The sequence below is a fragment of the Penicillium cataractarum genome (genome assembly GCF_028827025.1).
Source record: "Penicillium cataractarum strain IBT 29864 chromosome Unknown utg000009l, whole genome shotgun sequence".
NCBI lineage: Eukaryota > Fungi > Ascomycota > Eurotiomycetes > Eurotiales > Aspergillaceae > Penicillium > Penicillium cataractarum.
The window spans coordinates 3,204,083-3,227,485 of NW_026622745.1; the positions used below are offsets into that span (position 1 = coordinate 3,204,083).

The 23,403-nt window shown below is 50.7% G+C and overlaps 6 protein-coding genes across 6 annotated transcripts; 3 read left to right on the forward strand and 3 right to left on the reverse strand.

Annotated features, from left to right (window-relative positions):
* Positions 1–5,103: 5,103 nt before the first annotated feature.
* On the forward strand, positions 5,104–7,011 carry N7496_011758 (sugar porter family MFS transporter; the record flags this gene model as incomplete). The annotated part of the gene is made up of 5 exons (XM_056704671.1): positions 5,104–5,289; positions 5,357–5,867; positions 5,935–6,195; positions 6,252–6,779; positions 6,833–7,011. The coding sequence occupies 5 exons, from the start codon at positions 5,104–5,106 to the stop codon at positions 7,009–7,011; spliced, it is 1,665 nt and encodes a 554-aa protein (XP_056550631.1).
* A 1,263-nt stretch (positions 7,012–8,274) lies between these two features.
* On the forward strand, positions 8,275–9,327 carry N7496_011759 (Ldh family oxidoreductase; the record flags this gene model as incomplete). Its single annotated transcript, XM_056704672.1, has 1 exon — positions 8,275–9,327. One exon carries the CDS (start codon positions 8,275–8,277, stop codon positions 9,325–9,327), a length of 1,053 nt encoding a protein of 350 aa, XP_056550632.1.
* A 1,260-nt stretch (positions 9,328–10,587) lies between these two features.
* N7496_011760 (putative serine/threonine protein kinase (Kin4)) lies at positions 10,588–13,872 on the reverse strand (the record flags this gene model as incomplete). The annotated part of the gene is made up of 3 exons (XM_056704673.1): positions 10,588–12,140; positions 12,216–12,510; positions 12,571–13,872. 3 exons carry the CDS (start codon positions 13,870–13,872, stop codon positions 10,588–10,590), a joined length of 3,150 nt encoding a protein of 1,049 aa, XP_056550633.1.
* Positions 13,873–18,055: 4,183 nt separating this feature from the next.
* Positions 18,056–19,670, reverse strand: N7496_011761 (senescence-associated domain-containing protein; the record flags this gene model as incomplete). Its single annotated transcript, XM_056704674.1, has 2 exons — positions 18,056–18,960; positions 19,022–19,670. The coding sequence occupies 2 exons, from the start codon at positions 19,668–19,670 to the stop codon at positions 18,056–18,058; spliced, it is 1,554 nt and encodes a 517-aa protein (XP_056550634.1).
* Positions 19,671–20,153: 483 nt separating this feature from the next.
* On the forward strand, positions 20,154–20,969 carry N7496_011762 (Ser/Thr protein phosphatase superfamily; the record flags this gene model as incomplete). The annotated part of the gene is made up of 1 exon (XM_056704675.1): positions 20,154–20,969. One exon carries the CDS (start codon positions 20,154–20,156, stop codon positions 20,967–20,969), a length of 816 nt encoding a protein of 271 aa, XP_056550635.1.
* A 773-nt stretch (positions 20,970–21,742) lies between these two features.
* N7496_011763 (uncharacterized protein) lies at positions 21,743–22,321 on the reverse strand (the record flags this gene model as incomplete). The annotated part of the gene is made up of 1 exon (XM_056704676.1): positions 21,743–22,321. One exon carries the CDS (start codon positions 22,319–22,321, stop codon positions 21,743–21,745), a length of 579 nt encoding a protein of 192 aa, XP_056550636.1.
* Between the last annotated feature and the right edge of the window lie 1,082 nt (positions 22,322–23,403).

Here is a 23,403-nt window from a genome sequence, read left to right on the forward strand (position 1 = left end):
CCCAAGAAGCACATCGACCCAAAGGATAAGCTACCGAAACACTACTGGCGATGGCTAGCCGCCTTCAGCCAACAGTTAGCCGACCAGCTACCTCCGCACCGGCCAGGAATCGATCATAAGATCCCTCTGAAACGCGACCGAAACGGTTTCGAAGAGCCACCACCATATGGTCCTCTCTACGGCATGAACAAAGAGGAACTTCTTTACCTACGGAAAACGTTGACAGACCTACTCGGGAAGAACTTTATACGGGTGAGCCAATCACCTGCAGCAGCACCAATCTTGTTAGTTAGAAAGCCAGGTGGTGGCGTACGATTTTGCGTTGACTACCGAGGGTTAAACGAACAAACGGTGAAGGATCGCTACCCTCTACCGTTGATTCGCGAGACGCTGCGGAATATGGGGCACGCCCGCTGGTTCACGAAACTCGATATCATCGCAGCTTTCCATAAGATCCGCATTCACCCCGGAGAAGAATGGAAGACAGCATTCCGGACGCGATATGGGCTCTACGAGTGGAACGTTACCCCGTTCGGATTAACAGGCGCGCCGGCGACGTTCCAGAGGTACATTAACCAGACTCTGCGAGAGTACTTAGATGATTTCGTGTCGGCATACGTTGACGATATAATCATCTACACCAACGGAACGCTAGCGGATCACCGCCGAAAGGTTGGCGATGTGCTACAGAAACTAATGGACGCGGGTCTACAATGCGATATTGCGAAATCGGAGTTCGAGCAGGGCTCAGTGAAGTATCTTGGCTTTATCGTCGAAGCTGGAAAGGGGATCCGCGTTGACCCAAAGAAGGTAGAGGCTATCAGAGCATGGGAGAGGCCGAAGTCTATACGAGACGTGCGAAGCTTCATTGGATTTGCGAACTTCTACCGACCGTTTATACCACGATTCGCCGACCTTTCGGCACCGTTAACACGGCTAATGAAGAAAGACGCTATTTTCAAATGGGACGATGACTGCCAGCAGGCCTTCACGGAACTGAAAGAGCTCTTTATAAACGCACCAATCTTAGCACACTTCGAAGAGGATCGCCAAACAGTCGTGGAAACCGACGCTTCTGGATGGGCAACTGGGGCGGTTCTATCGCAACGTGGCCCCGACGGACAACTACGGCCATGCGCCTACCTATCCCAGAAGCTATCTCCAGCAGAGTCAAACTACGAGATTCATGATAAGGAGCTTCTAGCGATTATACGCGCCTTGCGCGAATGGAGACCTGAGCTGAAAATGGTGCCTAGATTCACCATCGTAACAGACCATAAGAACCTTCGATACTTCGGCAAAGCACAACACCTGAACGAACGGCAAATGCGTTGGGCAGATCTCCTAACAGAGTTCGATTTCGACCTTCGTTATCGCCCTGGCAAGCTTGCAGTAAGGCCGGACGCATTATCACGACGGAGCCAGGATATGCCTAAGAGTATCACTGACGAAAGGCTATCGAATCGCTTCCGAATCCTACTCAAAAGGGTCAAGATCAAAACAGGACGGCTAGACCCTCAACCAGCCGACGACCAACCTAGTGAGGGGATTGACTTTGAAAGAGATATCCCTCTCTTTGAAGAACCAGAACTACAGACGGAATGGAAAAGAGCAAGGGCGTCCGACTCGATCTACCAACGAATCTCCTACGCTTTGCTAAAGGGAGAGCGCCGAATTGCTGCCGAAACGAACATTAAAACAAGCCTATCTGAGTGCCATCTAGACGATCGGGGACTGCTCCATTTCAGACAACGGATCTGGATCCCTGATAACGAAGTCCTACGCACGGGAATTATACAGAAGATCCACGATTCACACGTCACAGCGCACCCAGGACGAGACGCTACCTATTCGATACTATCTCGACGGTTTTTCTGGCCAGGGGCAGCGAAGGACGTACGACGTTTCCTTCGTAACTGTACAATCTGTGGACGGAGCTCAGTATGGCGAGACACAAGACATGGGTTATTAAAACCACTACCAATTCCCCAGCGAATCTGGGCCGAAATATCAGTGGACTTCATTACCGGGCTACCACCCTCAGGATCCACGGGAGCAACAAACTGTATGGTGATAACAGATCGGTTGACAAAGGGCGTGATTCTAGTCGGAATGAGGAATACAACAGCAGAGGATGTAGCAGAGGTGTTCCTCACACACTTCTATATGCATCATGGGGTACCACTAGCGATTGTGAGCGACCGCGGCCCCCAATTCGTGAGTTCTTTCTGGGGAAGGGTATGCGAAAGGCTATCGATTCAACGCCGATTATCCACTGCTTTCCACCCCCAGACCGACGGTGCAACAGAACGTGCCAATCAGGAGATCGAACGAATTCTACGTGTGTTCACGACGTACGCACAGGATAACTGGAAAGATCTACTACCAATAGTCGCAGTGGCAATTAATAATCGTGATGCCGCTTCAACAGGAATCTCGCCATTCTTCTTCACCCACGGCTACCACATTGACCCGATTGGTATCGACGAAGCAGGGCAGCTACAGGACGCCCTGACCCAACCACGAAAGACAGGCGAAACCTTCGTGAATCGCCTACGAGAAGCCACCGATTGGGCCCAGGCCGCTATTGCTTCTGCACAGGCCCTTCAAGAAGAGCAAACGAACCGACGTCGACAGGCTGCGCCTATCTATAAGAAGGATGACTGGGTTTGGCTAAACCTTCGGAATGTACGCACGCAGCGACCGTCAAAGAAGTTAGATTGGCTACATGCTCGATACCGAGTAGTAGACGTTCCGTCACCGTTTACAGTCCGACTCGATGTGCCTACTGGTATACACCCAGTGTTCCACATCGAGTTAGTCCGCCCAGCGGCAACGGACCCGTTCCCATCCCAAGTAGTGGACGATTCGCAGCCACCACCGCTGCTAGTCGACGGGGAGGAGGAATACGACGTTGAGCGAATCCTAGCTATACGACGGAGGAAGATTGGGCGAGGATATCGTGACGAAGCGCTAGTGAAATGGAGAGGATGGGCGGAACAGACGTGGGAAAGACTAGACTCGGTCCAAAACTGCAGCGCGTTGGATGCCTTTGAGGAGCAATACGGCCCCGTTTCGGATGTGATTCGCCAACAAATCGACACCGGAACCCATGTCGTCGTACCCCTAACGAAGTTAAGGCTAGGAGGGGGTATTGTCACGGGCTGTTGCCCGATATTGGTCACGTGTATCACGGAACCTTGGCATGTTGACATGGAGAACACGCGGGACGAACCTTTCTTCCCTAAGCTTTTTGTAAACAGCATGTTGGCCTAGTTAGATTGAATTAAGTCTTACTTCAGCCCCTCACATCATCCATTGGTTGGAGATGTATTGTATAGCTTCAGCAAAAACCTCGTGTTTGAATTCCTCCTGGAAGCTCTCCCAAGCAGTCTTCATCTCAGCTATTGTAGGTGCGAAGATGACTTGGTTAAATAGCTGCTTTGCGCTCTGCCAACGCTCCGTAATTTCATCTCGCGTATCCCCTTCCCTCTCAAGATAGACTAAGATATGCTGAGCGATCTTTGGTCTCAATCTCTTCTTAATATTCTTCTGGATATGCCATATGCAAAGGAGGGCGATTGTAGTAGGAAACACCGTTGCTAGGGTAGCTAAGAGACTCTCTGTATCGTCCGAAAATGTAGTGATAGGAGGCGGGATTGAACGGGAGTGTAGAAGATCTCGAAGGGTTTCTAAAACCTATTGGTATGAACCCTCTCTCTCGTTAGAGACGAAAGCGCATGCCACATAGAAGGTCCCGCTAGTTGCCGATCTTCCCACAACGTTGACCATAGGCATCTTGTAACAATTCGTTTTGTATGTGGCATCAATCCAGAGTACGGAGGGAAATCTGGTAAGAAGCTCAAGGCCAGATTGAGAGGCGCAGAAGATATGCTGAGCCTGGTTCGTACCCCTATCCACCTCCTTATGGAAGACCTCCCAACCTTCTAAACCTGCAAGAAGGGCTGCTGTAGGTGAGCAGCCCTTAAGTAACCGGCCCCTTACACGGCGGCGGAGGTTCTTTAGGTCTCTTGTGTTAAGGCGAATACGGGCTTCGTAAGGGTCCTCGGTATCAACTGGGCCTTCAGCAAAGGCTTCCTCTTGGCGTAGGATATTGATAACCTCCTGGTTCGAATGCCTTAGTAGAAATAGCTTCTCTACCCTCTCCTTAAGCTCCTTTAGCTGGCGGCGGCGGTGTATAGGATGTGTAGATGGCTCTGAGGCTATATGGCCACTGTGAGAGCCCTCCTGCACCGTAAGAAGCCAGCCTCCTGGGGCCCTGCCTAATTTAGCGGCAAAGTGGCAGCCACAGCGGCGAGAGACCGAGATCCGGCTACTATCCTCGGGATTGGTAGGTGTAGGCTGGCCACTACGATCGCAGTGAAGGTCAACTTGCCAGTTGTTCGAATGGGCAGTGGTAATAGCGTATCCCTGGTGGGCGGCGAATTCGTTGAGGATATCTCGGGCTTCTCGGCTGGTTTCGACCTCGATTAACCAGTTGTCACGGGGGGGGTAAGAGGGCCATCTTGGATAGGAGGGTTGAAATCCTAGTGGATGTGATGGATTTGTGCGATTTTAAAGGCTTTTAGGACCTGTGGTAAAGAGAGATTAGTAGGAGAACGCTAGATTAGGGGGACTTACATGTAGAAGTGTAGGAAGGGGTATGTGTTACTATGGCTAATTGGAATGTATAGGGTCAACATAAACAACCACCCGGTTGGGTCACATGATCACATGATATCGGCGTCTATGATCGCCGACGACATTCGATTATTTACGAGAAGCGCTTATGTATAGGGAAATACATACATAAGGGCTTGGCAAGTATTATACAGCTGTCGAATGTATCATTTTGGGTGATGCGGGAAGGATACCTAGTTAGGACTAGTGGCATGCCAGGTTTCGTGCCATGGCCCGATATCTTCGTGCCATGATCCTCATCCTCTATTTAATGGAATCAAAGTCGGCCTTTTCCACGGACGTATGACTTCCCACAATTCTGCGCTTCTCTTCGATATCTCCTTGGCTGTATTCAAGGCTACTGACTGAGAAAGGGAGGAAAATCAGACTCTTGAGTTCCGGCGCAACGCACCTTGAATCGCCATGGCTGGTGGAACCGTTGGTACAGCCATCGCCGGCACGCACGAGATTGTCTATGGCCCACCCGGTTACAAAGGCCTTATCAAAGAGCCTCGTCTCTTCGCTCTTGCATGCTTTGCCTCAATCGGTGGGCTGCTATTCGGCTATGACCAGGGAGTCATTTCTGGTGTGCTGGTCATGAATAATTTCGTGGGTTCTGCACATCCAGCCATATACCCCGTGACAGTCTACTAACATAATGACTCTTCGAGTTTAGTCCAAGCATTTCCCAGTCCTCACAGAGGATGCCACGCTCCAAGGATGGCTGGTCTCCATCATGACACTCGGCGCCATGTTCGGTGCCTTTGTGAACGGACCAATCTCCGACCGGCTATCACGCCGGTGGTCAATCCTGGGCGCAAATATCATCTTCCTGGTCGGTTCGATCATCCAATGTGCGGCGGAAAACGTGGCCATGTTGTTTGTTGGCCGGTTTGTATTTGGCTGTGCGATCGGTATGCTGGCCATGGTTGTTCCGCTCTACCTGTCCGAGCTGGCGCCTCCTAATATCAGAGGTGCTCTGGTGGCTCTCCAGCAGCTCTCGATCACTGTTGGTATTATGGTTAGCTTTTGGATTAACTACGGAACCCAGTATATTGGTGGCACTGGTGAAGGACAGTCTCAAGCCGCCTGGAGGATACCCTTTGCGTTACAGTGTTTACCATCGGCCATTCTCGCAGTCGGCACATTCTTTCTTCCATACAGCCCTAGATGGCTGATGAACCAAGGTATGTCCTTCAGGAGGAAGAGTGAGGAGGTGGTTGTTTCATGTTGAACCTACTAACCCTCAAGCAGGCCGGGAAGATGAAGCATTGCAGACACTCGTGCGACTGAGAAGGGTTCCTGTCACCGACTATCGTCTCACGGCTGAATTTCTTGAAATTAAGGCTGCCCGTCTTTTTGACCAGCAAACCAAGATCGACAAGTACGGAGAAGGTCTCTCGGATTTCTATATCGCACTACAGCAGTACAAGGAACTCTTTACTGCGAGCCATTTAAGAAAGCGGACTATGGTTGCTTGTCTACTTCAAGTACTTCAACAGTTCACTGGAATCAGTAGGTCCCTTTGCCTTCCTCACCTCGATATTAAAGCACACGGCTAATCCTGCCAGATGCTATCATTTACTATGCCCCCCAATTCTTCGAGGCCATCGGGCTCCGCGGCAACTCCGTGAACCTCCTAGCTACGGGCGTCGTGGGCATTGTTTTCTTCTTCTCCACCATTCCAGCTGTCATGTATCTGGATAGGTGGGGTCGGAGGAAGACACTGATGCTGGGTGCTGCCGGTATGTCCGTTGCTCAGTTAATCGTGGCAACGTTATACGCTGTGTATAAAAACACCTTCTCGCAACATCCAGCAGCTGGGTGGGCTGCGTGTGTATTCGTCTGGGTCTATATCGGAACTTTTGCCTTTAGCATCGCATGCGTCAACTGGATCATGCCCTCGGAGATGTTTCCGCCCGCGACACGAGGCAAGGCCGTCGGAGTCGCCATCGCATCCAACTATCTGTCCAACTTCATTGTTGCGCTTATCACGCCCAGGATGCTCAGGTCCATCACTTTCGGGACGTTTTATTTCTTTCTGGTGTTTTGTGTTATTCTTGGCGTCTGGACCTACTTTTGTGTTCCGGAGACCAAGGGTGAGTACTTCTCGAACTTGGAGGGTCATTCAGTGACTAATGATATGTCGCAGGTGTCCCCATCGAGGAGATGGATAGACTTTTTGGCGGCAATGATGCCGAGGCTGATCTGGAACGCATTGCTGAAATTAGATCCCGTATTGGCCTTGCGCCGAACGGAGACACGGATGCCGTTCTTAAGGAGATCAAGGACACCACGAGCCATGTCGAGTCTGTTGGCTGTGATAAATGAGGCGCGTGTTGGAGCTCACTGATAATGTCTTTACCTGATTGAGAAATCGGCCTTACTTGCCGTTGTGACGTAGTGCCACCATGTATCTAGTCAGGGCACTGTTCTGTATTTCTTCAGAGGGTATAAAGTACTGTTCCACTTAGGGGTCAATCAAATCCCACATCCCCAGACTCATCCTATTAGATTAAGGCTATCTCTTAACTATGCATCTTTCTGTCAGGGTTATCCGCCACCGAAGAAATATATGTTCCGGAGTATAAAATAGTAAACGATGGTCATAGTGCGTTTGTGGCTTGGAATAGCCAATGTGATAAAACTTCTGGCTATTGTCATCCGAATAAGTGCTCACTGAGAGCCAATATTGTTCAGATCGACGAGTATAAGGGTTGTGAGTTGAGAGAATGGTTGAGATTGGCTCGAAGGATTGGGAGGGGATGTGTATCGGGATATGACGATATTTCGGTCGGATTCATCATAAGGGCGTATAACTCAGTTGGTAGAGTGTTCGCTTTGCATGCGAAAAGTCTGGCGTTCGAATCGCCATTCGTCCATTTTTTTGCCTTTTGTTTGTACTAACTACTAGCTAGGTCAGTTAGTACGTGAACTTTCCGTCTTGTATTATTTTTTGATAATTTTAGTTAGATCATTATAGCTACCGATATTAACTGATTGCCTTTTTTTTCTTTGTTCTTTCTTTGTCCATGTAAGTTTGATGTGATACCAAAGAATCGGTAAAGAAAGTTATCTGGGTATTAGGATGGAGATAGCCCGATATTAAGCATTCTATCCTACCCGTCGTAATGCCTAATAGTGACCAGATTAATAATCAGAGGGCGTATAACTCAGTTGGTAGAGTGTTCGCTTTGCATGCGAAAAGTCTGGCGTTCGAATCGCCATTCGTCCATTTTTTGCACTTTTTTACGTCCCGTTTTTCGCTATTGCGCTAGTCATCTTTTTCTTAGTAGCTATACCAAACCTTGGAATAATCTTTGGTAAGGTAGGGTAGGTTCGAGCTCCCGCCCAAACTTCTCCTTCCCCTTGGAATGTGTTCCCATCGGAAGTACTCCGTACCCGACGGGTCCCATCCGCATTTCCCCCAACCTTCTCCGCAATATAAACCACATCCCAACATCATTTCTTTGGACATTTAAATTCTCCAAATCCCCTCTATCTCTTGAAAAGTCCTAAGATACGACTAAGATCCTTGAAATACAAGCACCACCGCCCATGATGGCTGAATCCACCCAACAACCCCAGCAACAAATGCACAATATCAGACCATCAGACCTTCAATCCTTCGTCACCAACATCCTCATCGCAAACAACACATCTCCCGAAAACGCCGCCATAGTCGCAAAATGTCTAGTCGCAGCCGACCTCCGCGGCGTAGACACCCACGGCTCCAACCGAATCCCCTCCTACATGGAGCGCATTCGCCAAAAAGCCCTCGACCCAACAGCCACCCCAACCCTGCGACAAATCACCCCCGTGGCCGCGCAAATCGACGCCCACAATGGGTTCGGCTTTGTCGCCGCGCACGCGGGCATGGCGCGCGCCATTGAAATGGCCCAGACGTACGGTATGGGCATGGTATCCGTCAAGCACTCGAATCATTTTGGTATGTCGGCTTGGCTGGTGAAGCAGGCGCTCGAGGCGGGCATGATGAGTTTGGTATTTACCAATTCTTCGCCTGCGTTGCCGGTTTGGGGTGGGAAGGAGAAGTTGATGGGTGTTTCGCCTATTGCGTGTGGTGCTCCCGGTGGGGATCCTGCGAAGCCGTTTATTCTTGATATGGCGCCGTCAGTGGCGGCTAGGGGGAAGATTTATAAGGCTCTTCGGCGTGGGGAGAAGATCCCTACTGACTGGGCTCTTGATAAGGATGGGAATCGGACGGATGATCCTGCGAAGGCGCTTGAGGGGGTTATGTTGCCTATGGGTGGACCGAAGGGGTCGGCGCTGTCTATTATGATGGATGTCTTTTCTGGTGTGTTCTCCGGGGCTGCGTTTGCTGGACATGTTACGAATCCGTATGATCCGTCAAAGCCGGCCGATGTGGGCCATTTCCTGGTCGCTATCAAGCCGGATTTGTTTATGACCATGGAGGAGTTTGAAGAGCGGATGGCGTATCTCTATAAGAGAGTGGTCGAGTCAGAGAAAATGGCGGGAGTGGATCGAATTTACTTCCCTGGGGAGATTGAGATTCTTACAGAGGAGAAACGCCTCGTGGAAGGAATCCCCTTTGCTGAAGCAGAGGTGGCAGGCTTGAACAAGGAAGCTGATCGAGTTGGTGTTGAGCATTTGAAGGTGATAAGTTAAAGGGAATTCCTAAGGCATATGGGCGTGAAGAGTTCTCAAAACAGCAGTCAAACGTCAGCAATTTGTATTTTATGTTATCTCCTATGGACCTAATCAAATGTTATCGTGGTTCCTAGCTTCTCTCTTTCTATTCCTTGTCGAGTGCTCCTTAAGCCGTGGATTAGCATGCTTTACAAGAGACTACACAAGAAACCAGATACCACAGCCAATCATAGTATATTCAAACAGGTAAACATAGCCTAAGAGTGATATCCCGCCCAAACCAGGCAAAGGAAAAACAGCTTTACACCCAATGGAAGCGATTCCACAAAGATGAACCGAACCCATGTACTAACCCACCCAATACAAGGGACAATCCAAAATAACAAACAAGGCCAGATAAATTACCGAGAAAGAAGAGCAACGATTCCCATCCCTAGGGTTGACAGTTGCTAGCCAAGAAGAAGAAAATGCCGCTCCGACGGGTAAGCAAGCCAGAATAACGAGACCATGACACGAAGCGCAAATGGAGCACGTATGCAAAGGACCAGAAAAAAGAGCAATGCCACTCAACATCAAGAATTGGATTATCGTTCAAAAAACACCTCCCGTATAAGACAGAGAGCCTAGAAGAACACGGGGCAATGGGGACATCGGACATGGGGATCGGGAATGGAAAATTGGCACAAGCAATGGATCACGCAATGATGGGGGGCAAAAAAGGGGATGATAAAGCTCCGAAGAAGGACACAATTGTGGTCCCACTTTACAGTCGGAGATAATAATGACAGGAGAAATGAAAATGGGGGGCTTGAATCACACAAGGGGAAATAGAGGAACCCAGAAGAAAAAAAAGGGGACACATTAGCAAAAAGAGGAAAGAGAAGAAGAAAACAGAGAGAACAGTAAAGGGAAAATGTATTCTGACAAAGGAAATGAACATGCTAGATAATTAATCAAACACCCGACGGATGAAGAAGAATTTCGCTCCATGCACAGAATGTGGAAAAACTGATAACAAAAGCAGGGTATCACAGGGGGAATTCGAACAACCTCGCTGCTTTCTTCTTTTCTCACTCGTTTTTGGGGCGTGGGAAGCGATATTAATGCCTTAGGCGCAGCAAATATGTAGTTGAGTCTGCACTTTGCATTGAAGCAAGGCGGGTGAGGGTTTAGTTGGTGTCATCCATCCAAGGACCTCGATGGCAGCCTCTCATTGTGAGTCTGGTTGGAATGGTCACTCTTTCAAACGGGAGTCGATGAGACAATGGTACAATGGAACTATCGGTCGTCACCAGCACGAGACTTGGCACGCCTGCGGAAGAAATCCATAACCTTTCTGGCCGCACCAGAGCTGCCAGAATGATGGGACCCGTCCCTCTCGTACTCGTAGGCATCGGCGAACTTGCGATTGCTCTTCTGGAGGACGTTAGGTCCGCGCCGACCAGTTTGCATAGACTGACGAGGCATGCTGTCGTAGGTGCCGTTGTAATCATCGTAGTAATTGGGCTTCGACGAGTAGGTGTAATTGTGACCCGAGTACCCATCCTCGTTGTTTGGGTAGACCTGCTCGGAGGAAATGGCACCAAAAGAATCCTGAGTCTGGTCGAATCGGTTACCGAGTTCAGCGAACTGTTGATCAATCTGGGCCTCGTAGCTGAGAGGCTCGGAGTCCTTGTTCTCGAAAGTTTCCTCCGCAGGCCCCTCGGTAACCATACCCATGGCCTCTTGAGTTCCATAGCTCGTCGCGCGAGGTCGAGACTGGGCTGGACCCGTAGCTGGGCGCTGCGGTCCAATGGGCTCCATCGTGCGAGGAGTCTGGGACATCTCCTCCGTAGTCTGATCTCGACCAGACGAGAAGTTTCGGAAGGAGAAGGAGGACGGGAGAAGAGAGAATCGACGAGCACGGCCTTCACCAGCTTGGCTGGCCTTACGGCTGTGCGAGTACTGCATTGAACGCCGAGAATCCATGGAAACACGAGAATCCTCCCGAGGCAAAGGCTCCTTCATGCTTGTAGGGGGATACCGCTTGTTCTGACGATCCCCGCGAGAGGCAGCATTCGACTGAGAGTTACGACCGCCCAGGATCGAGCCAGAGCGACCAAACAGCTTTTCGCCGATACTAGAGACGGTGTTTGAGCGTTTGTGACCCTTAGGCGGCTCTTGCCGGGGAGTCGGGTTGAATGCTGCAGGCAGCTGCTGGGTACTGGGACGGCCGATGGAAGCAGTCGACGCCTGCGCTGGGTTCTGCGCAAGAGAGAATTGGCCACTCTTTGGCTGTGCGAGGCGACCTTCGGTGTTGGTCGCGGTAACAGTAGGAGCCACTGGCTGGCCATAGGAGCCTCGAGAAGGAAGACGACCCGTGTGGAAGGACGCCATGGAGCCACCGGTTGTCGGCCGCGTACCCGAAAGCCCCGCGGTGGCAGTGGTGTGCGTTCCAACGAATGCTGCATTGTCCGAGGTAGACCGTGGGAAGTGCCCGGGCAATGGCTTGTCGTAGTTGACAGGGGGCTTCGGTGCCGTTCGGGTGGTTGTGTCCTTGGCTGGCGGCGCGGGTGCTGGCTCCTCTTGTTTGATGGTGGCCCGGTCGCGTGATTCTGAAGTCTCCTGGTACTCTCCTCTCGTGGTCTGAGATTGGGGAGCAACATATTCAACCTGCACTGTTCTCCGCTTGGCATCCCGAGACGTCTTCGACTTGTCACTCGGCGATCCTTGCGAGATATCACCGGCATGGTGATTGAGTCCGCCCACAGCAGGAACCGCGCCGTGGCTGGTCTTGGGTGGCTCGCGAACCGAGGCACTGCGCGCAAGTGCTGGCGCCTCAGCCTTGGGTTCTATAGTGGAGAAATCTGTCAGTCGATCCATTTGGAATTTCCAATATACTTTCCACTGGGCTTGAAAGGTCTTACCGGCCGGGACGGTGGAGTTGGCAATGTCTGCCACGTTTGTGGTGCTGCTAGTGATGTGCGACACAATGTGCGAGTACTCACTCAGCCAGCTGTGGCGAGCGACTTCGAAGAGATCGGCACGTTTTCGAGGGTCAGGAACCAGGATCCGTCGCAGGAGGTCACGGGCGTGAGGGGTGACGTATTCGGGGAAGGTTAGAGGAGTGGTAACGATGTACTTGTACAGGAGGTTGATGTTATCGCCGTCGGGGTTGGCTGGGTCATCGTCAAAGGGCAAATAACCCGCGAGCATGGCGTACTGAACAAAACATGTTAGAACCGGACCGGCGCATTGCAACAAAGGAATTCAGAGCCATACCAGAATGACACCACAACTCCAGACATCGACTTTTCGACCCGTGTAGAGCGAGTCGCTGACAACCAATTCTGGAGCTGCGTAGCAGGGACTTCCACAACTGGTCTGCATCAAGTCACCCCGACGCAACCCATCGGGACCCAGTTTGTCCAGGCGCTTGCGCTTCACGTACTCCTTGTTCGTCAAGTTGTACTCGATCTCCTCCTCCAATTGATCCACGGGGTTGAACGTGTTTGCGAAACCGAAATCAGTGATGATAATGTTCCGGTTCCTGTCGAGCAGCAGATTCTCGAGCTTGAGATCTCGGTGAACAATACCCTTTTTGTGCAGGTAACCGACACCGGATATTAATTGTGCGAACAGTCGGCGTGCAGAGTTATCTTTAAGATAACGGTTGTTGAGAATGTAGTCAAATAGCTCACCACCCGATGCGTACTCCATGATGATACCAATGTGACGGTCCGTTTCGACCATCTCATGCAGACGGACAATGTTGGGATGAGCCAGATCGCGCAGGATGGAGATCTCACGGTAGATCTTGGGTAGCCGGCTGGGGTTCGACCCTAGCGATTCCCTCCGAATCAACTTGATGGCGACTTGAATGCTCCCATCTCGTTTCCAGCCTAGCTTGACTTTTCCAAACTCACCCTCGCCGAGGGTTTGGCCGAGAATGTAGGTGCCGAATGTCGTCTCCTTGCGCTTGAGATCTTTGCCGTTGTTACTGTAGTCGTGTCGACTGCGATGTCCGGTACGAGCTCCCTCCTCGGCACCTTCATTTCCAGGTGCGCCATAGTTAGAGGCGTTGGCCTCCACGGCAGCAGCCGCGGCGGGCGATCCACCAACTTGTCGCACCTGCTCTCTCTCCCTGTCCACCACGGGATCGCTGACCAGCACCGAATTGATGACCGCGCTGGACTCTCTCGCCAATTCCTGCCCAGAACTGTCCTCCATGTCGGAATTCATCTGCGCAACAGGTTCTCCGGGTACTTCCCGTGACCTGCCCGATTCTCGAGTCGATTCTTCTAATGGGTCCGCTCGCCGGGATCGGCTCTTCCCATTGCGATCTTCACGGGGTCGGTCGCGGTTCTCCTTGCGATCAGATCGACTTTTGCCGTGGCGGGAGCTGGTTTTCTCCCCGTTGGGGCTGCGGCGAGCAGACGAAGTCCTCGGAGGAGGAACCGGTGGGGAGCTTAGCATATCGGGATAGTTGCTGCGCGCATTCTTTTGTGGAGATGGTGCCGTATGAGTCGAGGCTGGCGATGTAAGAGCAGGGAGCGGGAGGGGCTGCGGATGGGAAGTGCTCATAGCCGAGGAAGCTGGTTGGGACCTGCCTCACAAAGTGGCTGTCGATGAGAAAGGGTATCAGTACTCGGGGTTGCATGCGAGATTTTTTTTCTTCTGATGTGCGCAATCGGGTGCGCGCACGGCGAGCTGTTTGTCGTCGCGTCTAACAACACACCTTCTGGGTGAAAGCAGGAAAGCCGGGGACTTTTAAAAAGGTGGTCCAAGTCAGCCCTCAATCAGGCACTGAATTCCAAGTATGAATTGACCAATTGTGACGGGCACGGCGCGTCGAAACACCAGAGCTCTCCCGGAGGGTGTTGGGCGAAGATTGGGGGTAAGAGTTGGGCGATCGGTCGCACTCACCGAGTGTCAACGTTTCAGCCTCACCAGCTATCACCACGATCATGTCAGTTTCAAGTCTGCAGATATAATCAACCTTATCGGCAATCGACAAACATGTGCAAATTTATCAAGGTTCCAACTGACGGGAGCTCGATCGGAGGAATGGGGGGGTTTGACAGGAATGCTACCGCCACGCCGAAGCTTAGTGGTCGCAAGTAATAAAAGGGAATGGGGGGTAATTTCAAGATTCAGATTCACATCGGACACCGGGTCACAACATGGAACTGATTGAACGACGCGTCGGCCAAGCAGGAATTGTGCAAGAAAAGAAAGGTAAAGTAAAGATTACCTGCACTGCAGTGTTCTAGAGTCCCCTCTCTTCTCTCCGGGCCCACAGGGGGAGACAAGAGACGGTCGCACGTTGCCCACGAACTTGGGGGAAAACAAACGCGGAAGCAGCAATGTCTCAGACGCGACGAAGAGTCCCGGATCAATTCCAGCAGGTTCAATTGCGGATACTGAACATGATCGAAGCCAGGGTACGGAGGGGCGGAGCGCGCGGACAGGGGGCGCGAGGGGAGAGAAGTCGGTCGGTTAGGAAGAAAAAGGGGGGGGGGGGGGTTGGGGGAGAGAGAAATGGGTGAGCCGACGACAACAAAAAAAAATGAAAAGGAAAAGAAAACAGCAAAAGGAAAAAGAGGCCAAAGGGAAAGGGCCGAGAGGATGAGAGGATGTGGGAAGGAAGAGGGAGGAGGAGGAGCAGGGAGATACGAGTTGTCCCAGCACCAGCACAAGCAGCAGCAGCAGCAACCAGCGGCAGTGGCAGCAACAGTAAGAAGAGCAGGTCAGGACTCCGTAGTAAGCGCAAAGTCGAGGTCGCAACCACGGGCCAGGGTGGTTCGAGGTTAGTTTCTCGGTTTTAGTGCTGGTTAGCGCCTGGTTCGGGGCTGGTTGAGCTGCTTTAGCGGGTTTAGCGGGTTGACCCAGTGGAGTCTGGGGGAAAAAACTGGCGGGTCTTCTTTCCACTCCGATGACGCCGTTTACTTTGGTCAATTACAATTGAGGATAGAGAGTAGAACTAGAATAAGAGGATCAATGGACTCGATTGGATCTGGTAAATACTAGAGTACCCTAGAGAATGTTAGGCGGGGATACTCTCGAGCCGAGGATAGCTATGGATTCTTCTACAATAGACAAAGGATCGGGACAAGCATCACGACGGCACTATGGTGTAAGTATCCGATAATATGTCAGCATTGCAGTAACGAGCATAAATTTATTGATGACAGATATGATCCTTCCAAATAGATAGCTCCCTCATTTGATCGAGGAAGTTCCCCTGCGTCCCTTGCCTCGCCTGTGATAGAACGAAACGGGGACGAGGCCCGAGGGCTGATCCTCGCATGTGGCCAGTCTCCGCATTGACAAAAATAAATTAGAAGCGTCCGAGTGAAAGGGGAGAGGAAGTTTAAAAGGAAATAAACAATGAATGTAAACAATGATAGCAAGGAAAACTGGAAAGTCGACAGTCGGAGAACATGCTGTATACTATAACTCCCATACATACGCGAACCGCATATGCAGCTTAATGCCTGGAACGGTCATCGAGGATATCTAGGGGCATAACCACACATTAACTTGGACTTAATATCAGACCTAGACCTAGATCGAAGATTTAGTCAACAAATGTACGGAGTAGAAAACACCAGCTAAATCATATTACGTGCAGGAGATTTATTCTTAGTTGCGGGAAATAATCATTCAAAGAAAGAGGGTCTCCCGTTTCAAAAAGGGGGGCGTTAGCACCGGCTGTTTCGCATTTCGCGCGGAGTGGGCTCTTTGCGAGGGTCGATCGTCATTTGGAGAATTAACGATCGGGATCGTGAACGTTTTAGTGACGGAGCAAATGAGCTAGCAGTCAGATGTAATATGGGTATTATATTAATTTAGATTCGGTATGATTAGTGTGTTTTCCATGATCTAAGAGTGGTCCGTTTAATAAATGAGTAGCTATTCCAGTCCATTGAATAGCATGGAGTATGTACAGGCTGATCAGGATCATAGCTATGGCTTAAATCGCTTGCCCTGATCTGAAAGAAAAGGAATTGCTAGGCTTGAAGAGGAAAGTGGACATAAGCCTGCAAGTAATGGCAAAGAATTGGCCAGCCGACTATTCTCTATCTACTGTACATAGTACAGTGTGTGTTTTGTAATCCTAATATTCCATGCCTCCATGAAGTATACAATGAGACTTCTACACACGAACAAGATTATTAGGCCATGATCGAACAATTCACTATCCTCCAGACTCAATTCAACGATGCTCCTATTCTTCAACTCTTGAACTACCCCTTTCTTCCCTTCCCTTCCTCAATCCCTGGCACCGGGCGGGGACCCCCATCCACGGTTAAGGCGCCGAGGGTCCCAAGGAAAGCCCACTGAATCGAGCAGATCGTGACTCCTTCCGCCTGCAACGTGAAATTCCCGAGCTTCCCACTGGACAAGATCTGACTTTCCTCCACACTTCATATCAATACTCCATACGCCATCCATTTTTACCAACTTACTACCATACCCAAAGTTGGAGATTTGGAGATATCTACCGAACGGAAGAAAAGGAGACACCCTTTCCACTTCCACATCTCCGTTCCTGGGGTCACAGTCTTACCCGCTCCACAAGAAAAAATCCCCACTTCCAACGGGCAACTCTCGACTGACTTGAACTCTCCACGTCAAGATTGGAATCGGCCGGTCATAGATTAGTGATGGCTAGACAGAGGCGAAGTACCGAGTACTCCGGACACTTACAATAATGTAAAATGTCCACGCCAGCAACTCTCCCAATTGCCACTCTCCGCCCGCCAATTGAAAAACCCTTGCGCCATACAGTACTCTACTCACCGTGATCTGAGTGACCCTTCACACCACCAGCAACACACACTTTCTGCTCCAGCCTCTAGTCGGTGTGGAGTATGCCGCTGTCCTGATATAATGATAAGCAGCTATTGGTTCTAGGGCAGGTCGGCCAACTGGCAAGCGGGTGATGCGTTGGCAGCGCCATCATCATGGGAGCCGCTCGTCCAATCGACCGCCAATGACTCCCTCCAGCAGCAACGAGGGTCAACGTCAATTGTGCCGCCCGCCAATGGGTAGTCGTACTCATGATCCGCGATTATGACGCCTGGCCGGGGTCGAAGCGCAACAGGGGGGGGGGGGGGGGGGGGGGGGCGAGACCTTATCTTATGTATTTGTTTCGAGATGATGAGGTGAGAACTATGTGAAGTGTACTTGTTCTTGCCACGCTGATAACGCGGCTGGAAAGCCTGATTCAATAGTCATCCTTTTTCAGGCAGGAGAAATTATCACCGACTTGTCCCACCCGGCCGAAACTTAGATTTTGTCTGGGCCAATGACTCGTCTCTAGAAAAAGCCCGAAAAGCAAGGCTGCAAGGAAAAGCTGATGCATAAAATGTGGAAGTGTGGCGTGAAACTCTGTTTGGCATTTGGCGATCATCCTAACCTATCTACACTACTCCTGATGCACAGATATGTCGTCCGGAGGACCCCAGAAAACCCCAGGCCCCTAGTCCCGGCGCCAACACAACCAGGGATTGGGGGACCAGGGGGGTTTTGTGGTCCCATCTGAAAATTGGGGAATGATCCAATATCGCTGTTTGCAAGGGACCACCAATTGACTCCAATGTTTCTTTCCGTGCCAGACGACGAATACAAAAAGAAACACAAAACGATAAAATTAAGAAGAAACAAGATGAATTGACAAACCCGCCGGATATTCCCATGAAAATCAAATCAATCGCTTTCCCCGAGCCTATCATGTGAATTGAAAATACCCTCCCCCCTTTTACCGCTTTCCACCTGCCCCTGACCTGGGTGTGCCGCCCAGCGACACTGTCCCCGACGCACCATACGCTGGCGGCGGTGTGGGCGTCGGTGATGCACGTCGCACAACTGGATCCCGGACTCCAAGCCCAGACCCAGAGGGCCCTGCCTCGGCATTGCCATTAACGCCTTGGGGTAATTGACCGCCATCGCCAGCGCCAACGACCACCTGCTTTCCATCGCGCATGCGGCCCACGACCATGCCCTTGGCTACGGACTTGAGCAGCGCACGACGGCTAACGCCCGTGGCGTCGATATACACAAGACCGACATTCTTGATGCCGCCAGTCAGATTGTGCGCGACGGAGCCGGCCTCGGCGCCGTAACGGTGTTGGATCATCGTGCTCGCGGCTGCTGAGCCAGTCATCAGCATGGTGCGTGCACTTTCTTGGATGCCGTCAGCCAATGTCGAGAACGCGATCATCGACTTGTTCAGCACGCCTGGCTTGTAGTCTGGCGGTGGGTGGTGTCTGTTGGCGCCGCGAGGCTTGGCATCCTTGCGTGCTAGCGAAGCGCCGATGTTCTGCGCTACTCGCTCCACTTGACCGAGCGTGCGTGAGGATAGGTTTGCGGCGCCGTCGGAGAAAGTGCCGACTTTGCGGATGCGGGCGTGGGTGGCATCGGAGAATGTCACTGGCTTGACGTTGGGCTTGGTCTTTTTCATGAAGTTCTCGGCGCCGCTGGTGATGGCATTGGAGATATATGAGGAGGTGGTGACAATCAATCGAGATGCAGTGGCCGAGGTCTGGACAATGGTTGAATTCTGATATGCGGGATGCCGCGACATTTCCAGGTACTCTTCTGAAACATTGGTCACGCTGACCTTGTTGCCCTCGCCTTCAGCAGGAAGTTCAATTCCAACGGGGCCTGTGGCAGAAAAGTTAATTCCTGATGCAGGAATACACTAACCGGTACGAAATGCACTCACGTTTAGATCCAGGTTTCACATCCGGGTCCTCCACCACGTTATACCCTTCACCCAACTCGCCGACTACACTTCCATCCTCCTCGTCCACCAGAACGATCTTGCCGTGCATCTTGTCGCCCTTGCTATCTCCTGACCCAATATATCCTTCGCCGGGTGCATAATCCGCCGGGTTGTACGCAGCAAACCCATCCGACTTGCCGCTCGCCGCGGGATCGCGGTCGAGGAATGCAGTGCATTGTGCGAGGATGGTCTCGAAGGTATCGATGTCATCTTGCGAGACATTTTTCGGACCGCTGCCAATGCTGGGGAACTGGATGCGGATAAACGCGCCTGCGTCGGGAGCCAGATCCCATCGGGGAATCAAGTAGCTATCGGGCGGTTGGTGGAAGATCTGGGTGGTAGCTGGCAATGCCAGATCCAGCTCTGGAGGAAGGTAGAGGTGCAGGTAGAAGTCTTCCTCGGGGGTCTGCGTGCCCGCACCGGCGGCATATGGAGGGGTTGGCGCAGATGTAGCAGTAGGGACCATCAAGAGGGAGAGGGTTTGAGGGCCCGATGGCGTCAACTCCTGCTCATCGCCGTCCTGGATGTGAAATGCGCGGATATTGTTGACGCTGTAGAGTAGCCTAGGATCGTGCGTAGCGCCCGACATATTGTGCGAAAGAGGATAGATACTAAACAAGGAAATTGAGTTGCCCGCGATTCAAATTGGTGCTGATAACCGTAGATAAGGCGATGACGTCGGTTGTTTTCAAATCGTGGAACACGCTCTTTTGGACGGGAAATGAGCGTAAATCGAGTATCCTTTGGATGAGACGAGATCAAAGAGAGAAGAAAGAATTGATCACAGACGGCAGCCAAGGAGGGGCTCTCTTATGAGACTACCGGGGCTGGGCGCTTAGATAACAGGAGCCAGTAGCGTCCCCTCGTCCTCCAGTTCTCCAGAAGTGATGGGATGGCTGCGCCACATTTCTCCAGACTGCACCGCCACACCGCCACACTTCTGCCACTTTCCATCGTTCAAAAAAAGGGTCGCGCTGTCTCCGATTGGATCTGGCGGTTAAAATCTCGAAGCTTCAATACCTTTCTGGTGGCGACCTTTTCCCAGTATTCCGCTTCATTACAAGGGTTCCCAATGGTCGAATTCCAAATCGTGTCTGACTTGCATCTGGAAAATCCATCTGCCTACGATTTCTTCGAGGTCACCCCCCACGTGCCATACTTGGCACTTCTGGGTGACATAGGGGTGGTGGAGGATACAGGATTTTTCACTTTTGTTGAAACTCAACTCGCCCAGTTTCGAGTGGTCTTCTTACTGTTGGGAAATCATGAACCGTGGCAATCATCATGGCCTAAGACAAGACTGAAAATATCCGAGTTCTCTGACTCGGTCAAGAAAGGACGGGAATCGAATGATGCTGAGGAAAAGCCTCTGGGCGAGTTTGTTTTTCTCGATCAGACTCGACACGACATTTCTCCAGATGTCACAATCCTGGGATGTACTCTATGGTCCAACATTGCCGAAGAATACAAAGAGCGCATCAGCTTTGGGATAAACGACTTCTATTATATCTCCGACTGGGATGTTGAAGATCACATCAGCCGCCACAGAGCAGATCTGGAATGGCTTAATAGCCAGGTTGCGCAAATTGCGGCTTCTGAACCAGAACGGAAAATTGCCATCTTCACACACTACAGCCCTGTCACAACCGATCCACGTGCGGCTCATCCAAATCACAGTAATAGCCCTCTATCGTCGGGATTCGCAACGGATTTTTCTGGGGAAGAATGCTGGACCAATCCTCAAGTGCGCCTTTGGGCATTTGGGCATACTCATTACAATACTGACTATACTGAGGAAACGACCGGGAAGCGGGTTATCAGTAATCAGCGGGGGTACTACTTTTCCCAGGCTGCCGCATTTGATGCGGAGAAGGTCTTTCGTATTTAATAAATACAGTGTCATGATCCACCTGAATTAATGGTTCGCCCAGTTATCTGATCGCACTCTTGAACCCGGATATTTGAACAGAGACATTCATGGTTGATGGCGTCCAATCAGTTTAGGCCTGGTTGCAGGGTATAAACCTGGGCATTTTACACCTAAGGACAGGACCAGATGCACAGCCGACACGCCAGATCCATACGGGACTGATTGTAGAAGCTTCATTGCATCTTCACTGCGTGTGCTCGAGTTAGTTCCACCGTAGTCCCCTTCTCGTTGCCTGTGGGAAGCATGAGAGTCTCTCACACCGCATATTTCTTTTCTTCGTGCGAGGCTTCGGGAGCCTAGCTTTTTCTTTTGATTATAGAAAGGATATTTTATACCTCTGTACAATGCCCACCACCTTTATGGAGCGGGGATATGACACCGCGGGCAACCCCGGATTCATTATCATTCTTAACCAATTAGTATGCCCGTGGGAAAAGAGATATCAACAATTTAAACACGGTATCAGAAATGGATGGAATGCGAATATCTACCGGTGTCTCCAATATCCCCGCACTGGCTGTGTCTAGATTGCCTACATGATATTGTACACTCTAGAAACTCGCTAGAATTGCTGGATGTCTCTCGTAACGATGGCTATCTGAAAATGGCCATCCAGAAGCAAAAGTTCAGCAGCAGTTGGGAAAAAAAATACAGCGGAAATATGAAAAGCAAGAACTTCATATTCCAGGATCATCTCTTTCCATGTTGCAGTATTATGAATCCACCTAGCTTCAATTGCATCTGTAAGGAGACCCAAAAGCCTCAGCGTAACGTCGGTAGAATAAGTGAAGCATATCGCGAATTTCTTTTTCCCGAGTATATCGGGCAATGATTTGTAGGCCGTGAAGAAGATTGACGTATACCAGTGCATCTCTCGCGCCCGTCTCATCCTCAACGGTTAAGATGCGTTCAAGAATACGGTCAACGATTGGTGGATTGCTCACTCCATCGAACGGAATAACACCAATATAACGCCAGCGCAGGAATGGGTCATCGCTGATGACGGACAACAAGAAAGAGCTGTCTCGTGGAGTCAGACCGCAGAGGATAATCTCGCGACCCAGGCATGACCAGTAAGTATCGACCAATTTGCGCTCCAGCTCAAGAATCCGCTCTTCGAATTCGGCATATTTCTTTCCCCGGCAAGAATACTTGAGATATTCAAGTGCATCGCGGAAAGCCTTGCATTCTCCAGGGCAGCCCGGGCCACAGTCCAAGAGCGGATCCGTGGATGGTATGACCGTCGGGCCAGGATTGCGAGGGCGTCGAGCACTGTGGATACCCGGCTTGCGAGGCTTTAGCTTCGGCATGATGGTTGAGGATGATATCGAGAGTGTGATTGGAGGTCACAGGATCATCAAATGTGAATTGGGTATGCGTGAGATGGTTGAGGAAAGTAGTTGTAGCGTGTCAAGGGTGAAGGAAGATCTGCAGCAGATATGGATTTTGTAGAATTATCGACGGATAGTGGCTGCTGCGTGTCAAGGTAAGATTTCCAGTAAGTGCGTTGGCAGGTAAGAGAAGATATCAATGACTTGAAGGTAGAAGTGAAGCCTTGGAATGGGAACAACTTGTTCAAGGACTAAGCGACAGCTATAAAAGGGATTTTCTAGTTGATTAACCACCGGGATTACTTACGGCATTTTTATTTGCTGTGACTCCTACTTATCCATCGAAATTCGTAGCAAAGTAGCGATATTTCGAATTTTACAGTGAAGAAAGCATCCCCGTCCGCATCATTTCGAGATATCCGGACATTCTGATTGTGTCCCAAAAAGTCATTAGCCTCGAATCAAAACGCATAGTCTCAAATAATGAGTTGTAAGACGACAATCGCTCACTGGTGATGGAAATGGAGTCCGAATTCGCTTTCTTAGCGATACAGGGCGCCTTGAAGTATGATGCTCAGTAGCTCTTACACCGTTAGGAGAGTTCCTCAATGTGAAACTTAAGGTTGCGTTAAGGGAGATCCTAGGCCTTAAGCCCATCCTCGACACAGCTCAATATGTAGTAGCTTCTAGTCAGTAATACATCGGGACACTTTCAATTATACCTAGAGTATAGGGTTTCGTTGCTTGGTATGAATCAACTTTCACGCATGGCCTGACAGATTGGTCAAGGTGAGAGCTAGCTTGACGAAGAATCTCTCAATTTCCGCGGCTGCTTAGGTAGTGCAGACATCTCTACGTCTCTACGCACAGGAAGCACGAAGTTCTGGACAGGAAGAAGGTGTACATGAAGCCAAGAAGGAAACCACGGCGTTTGAAGGCCAGCAGGCAAAGAGAGCACCTACATATATCCTGCAGAGGAACATCTGTAAACATCTTGCAAAAGGAAGCTACTGGTCCTGCAGAGATCCAACTGGGAAGAGAGCACTATCAGATACTAGTGA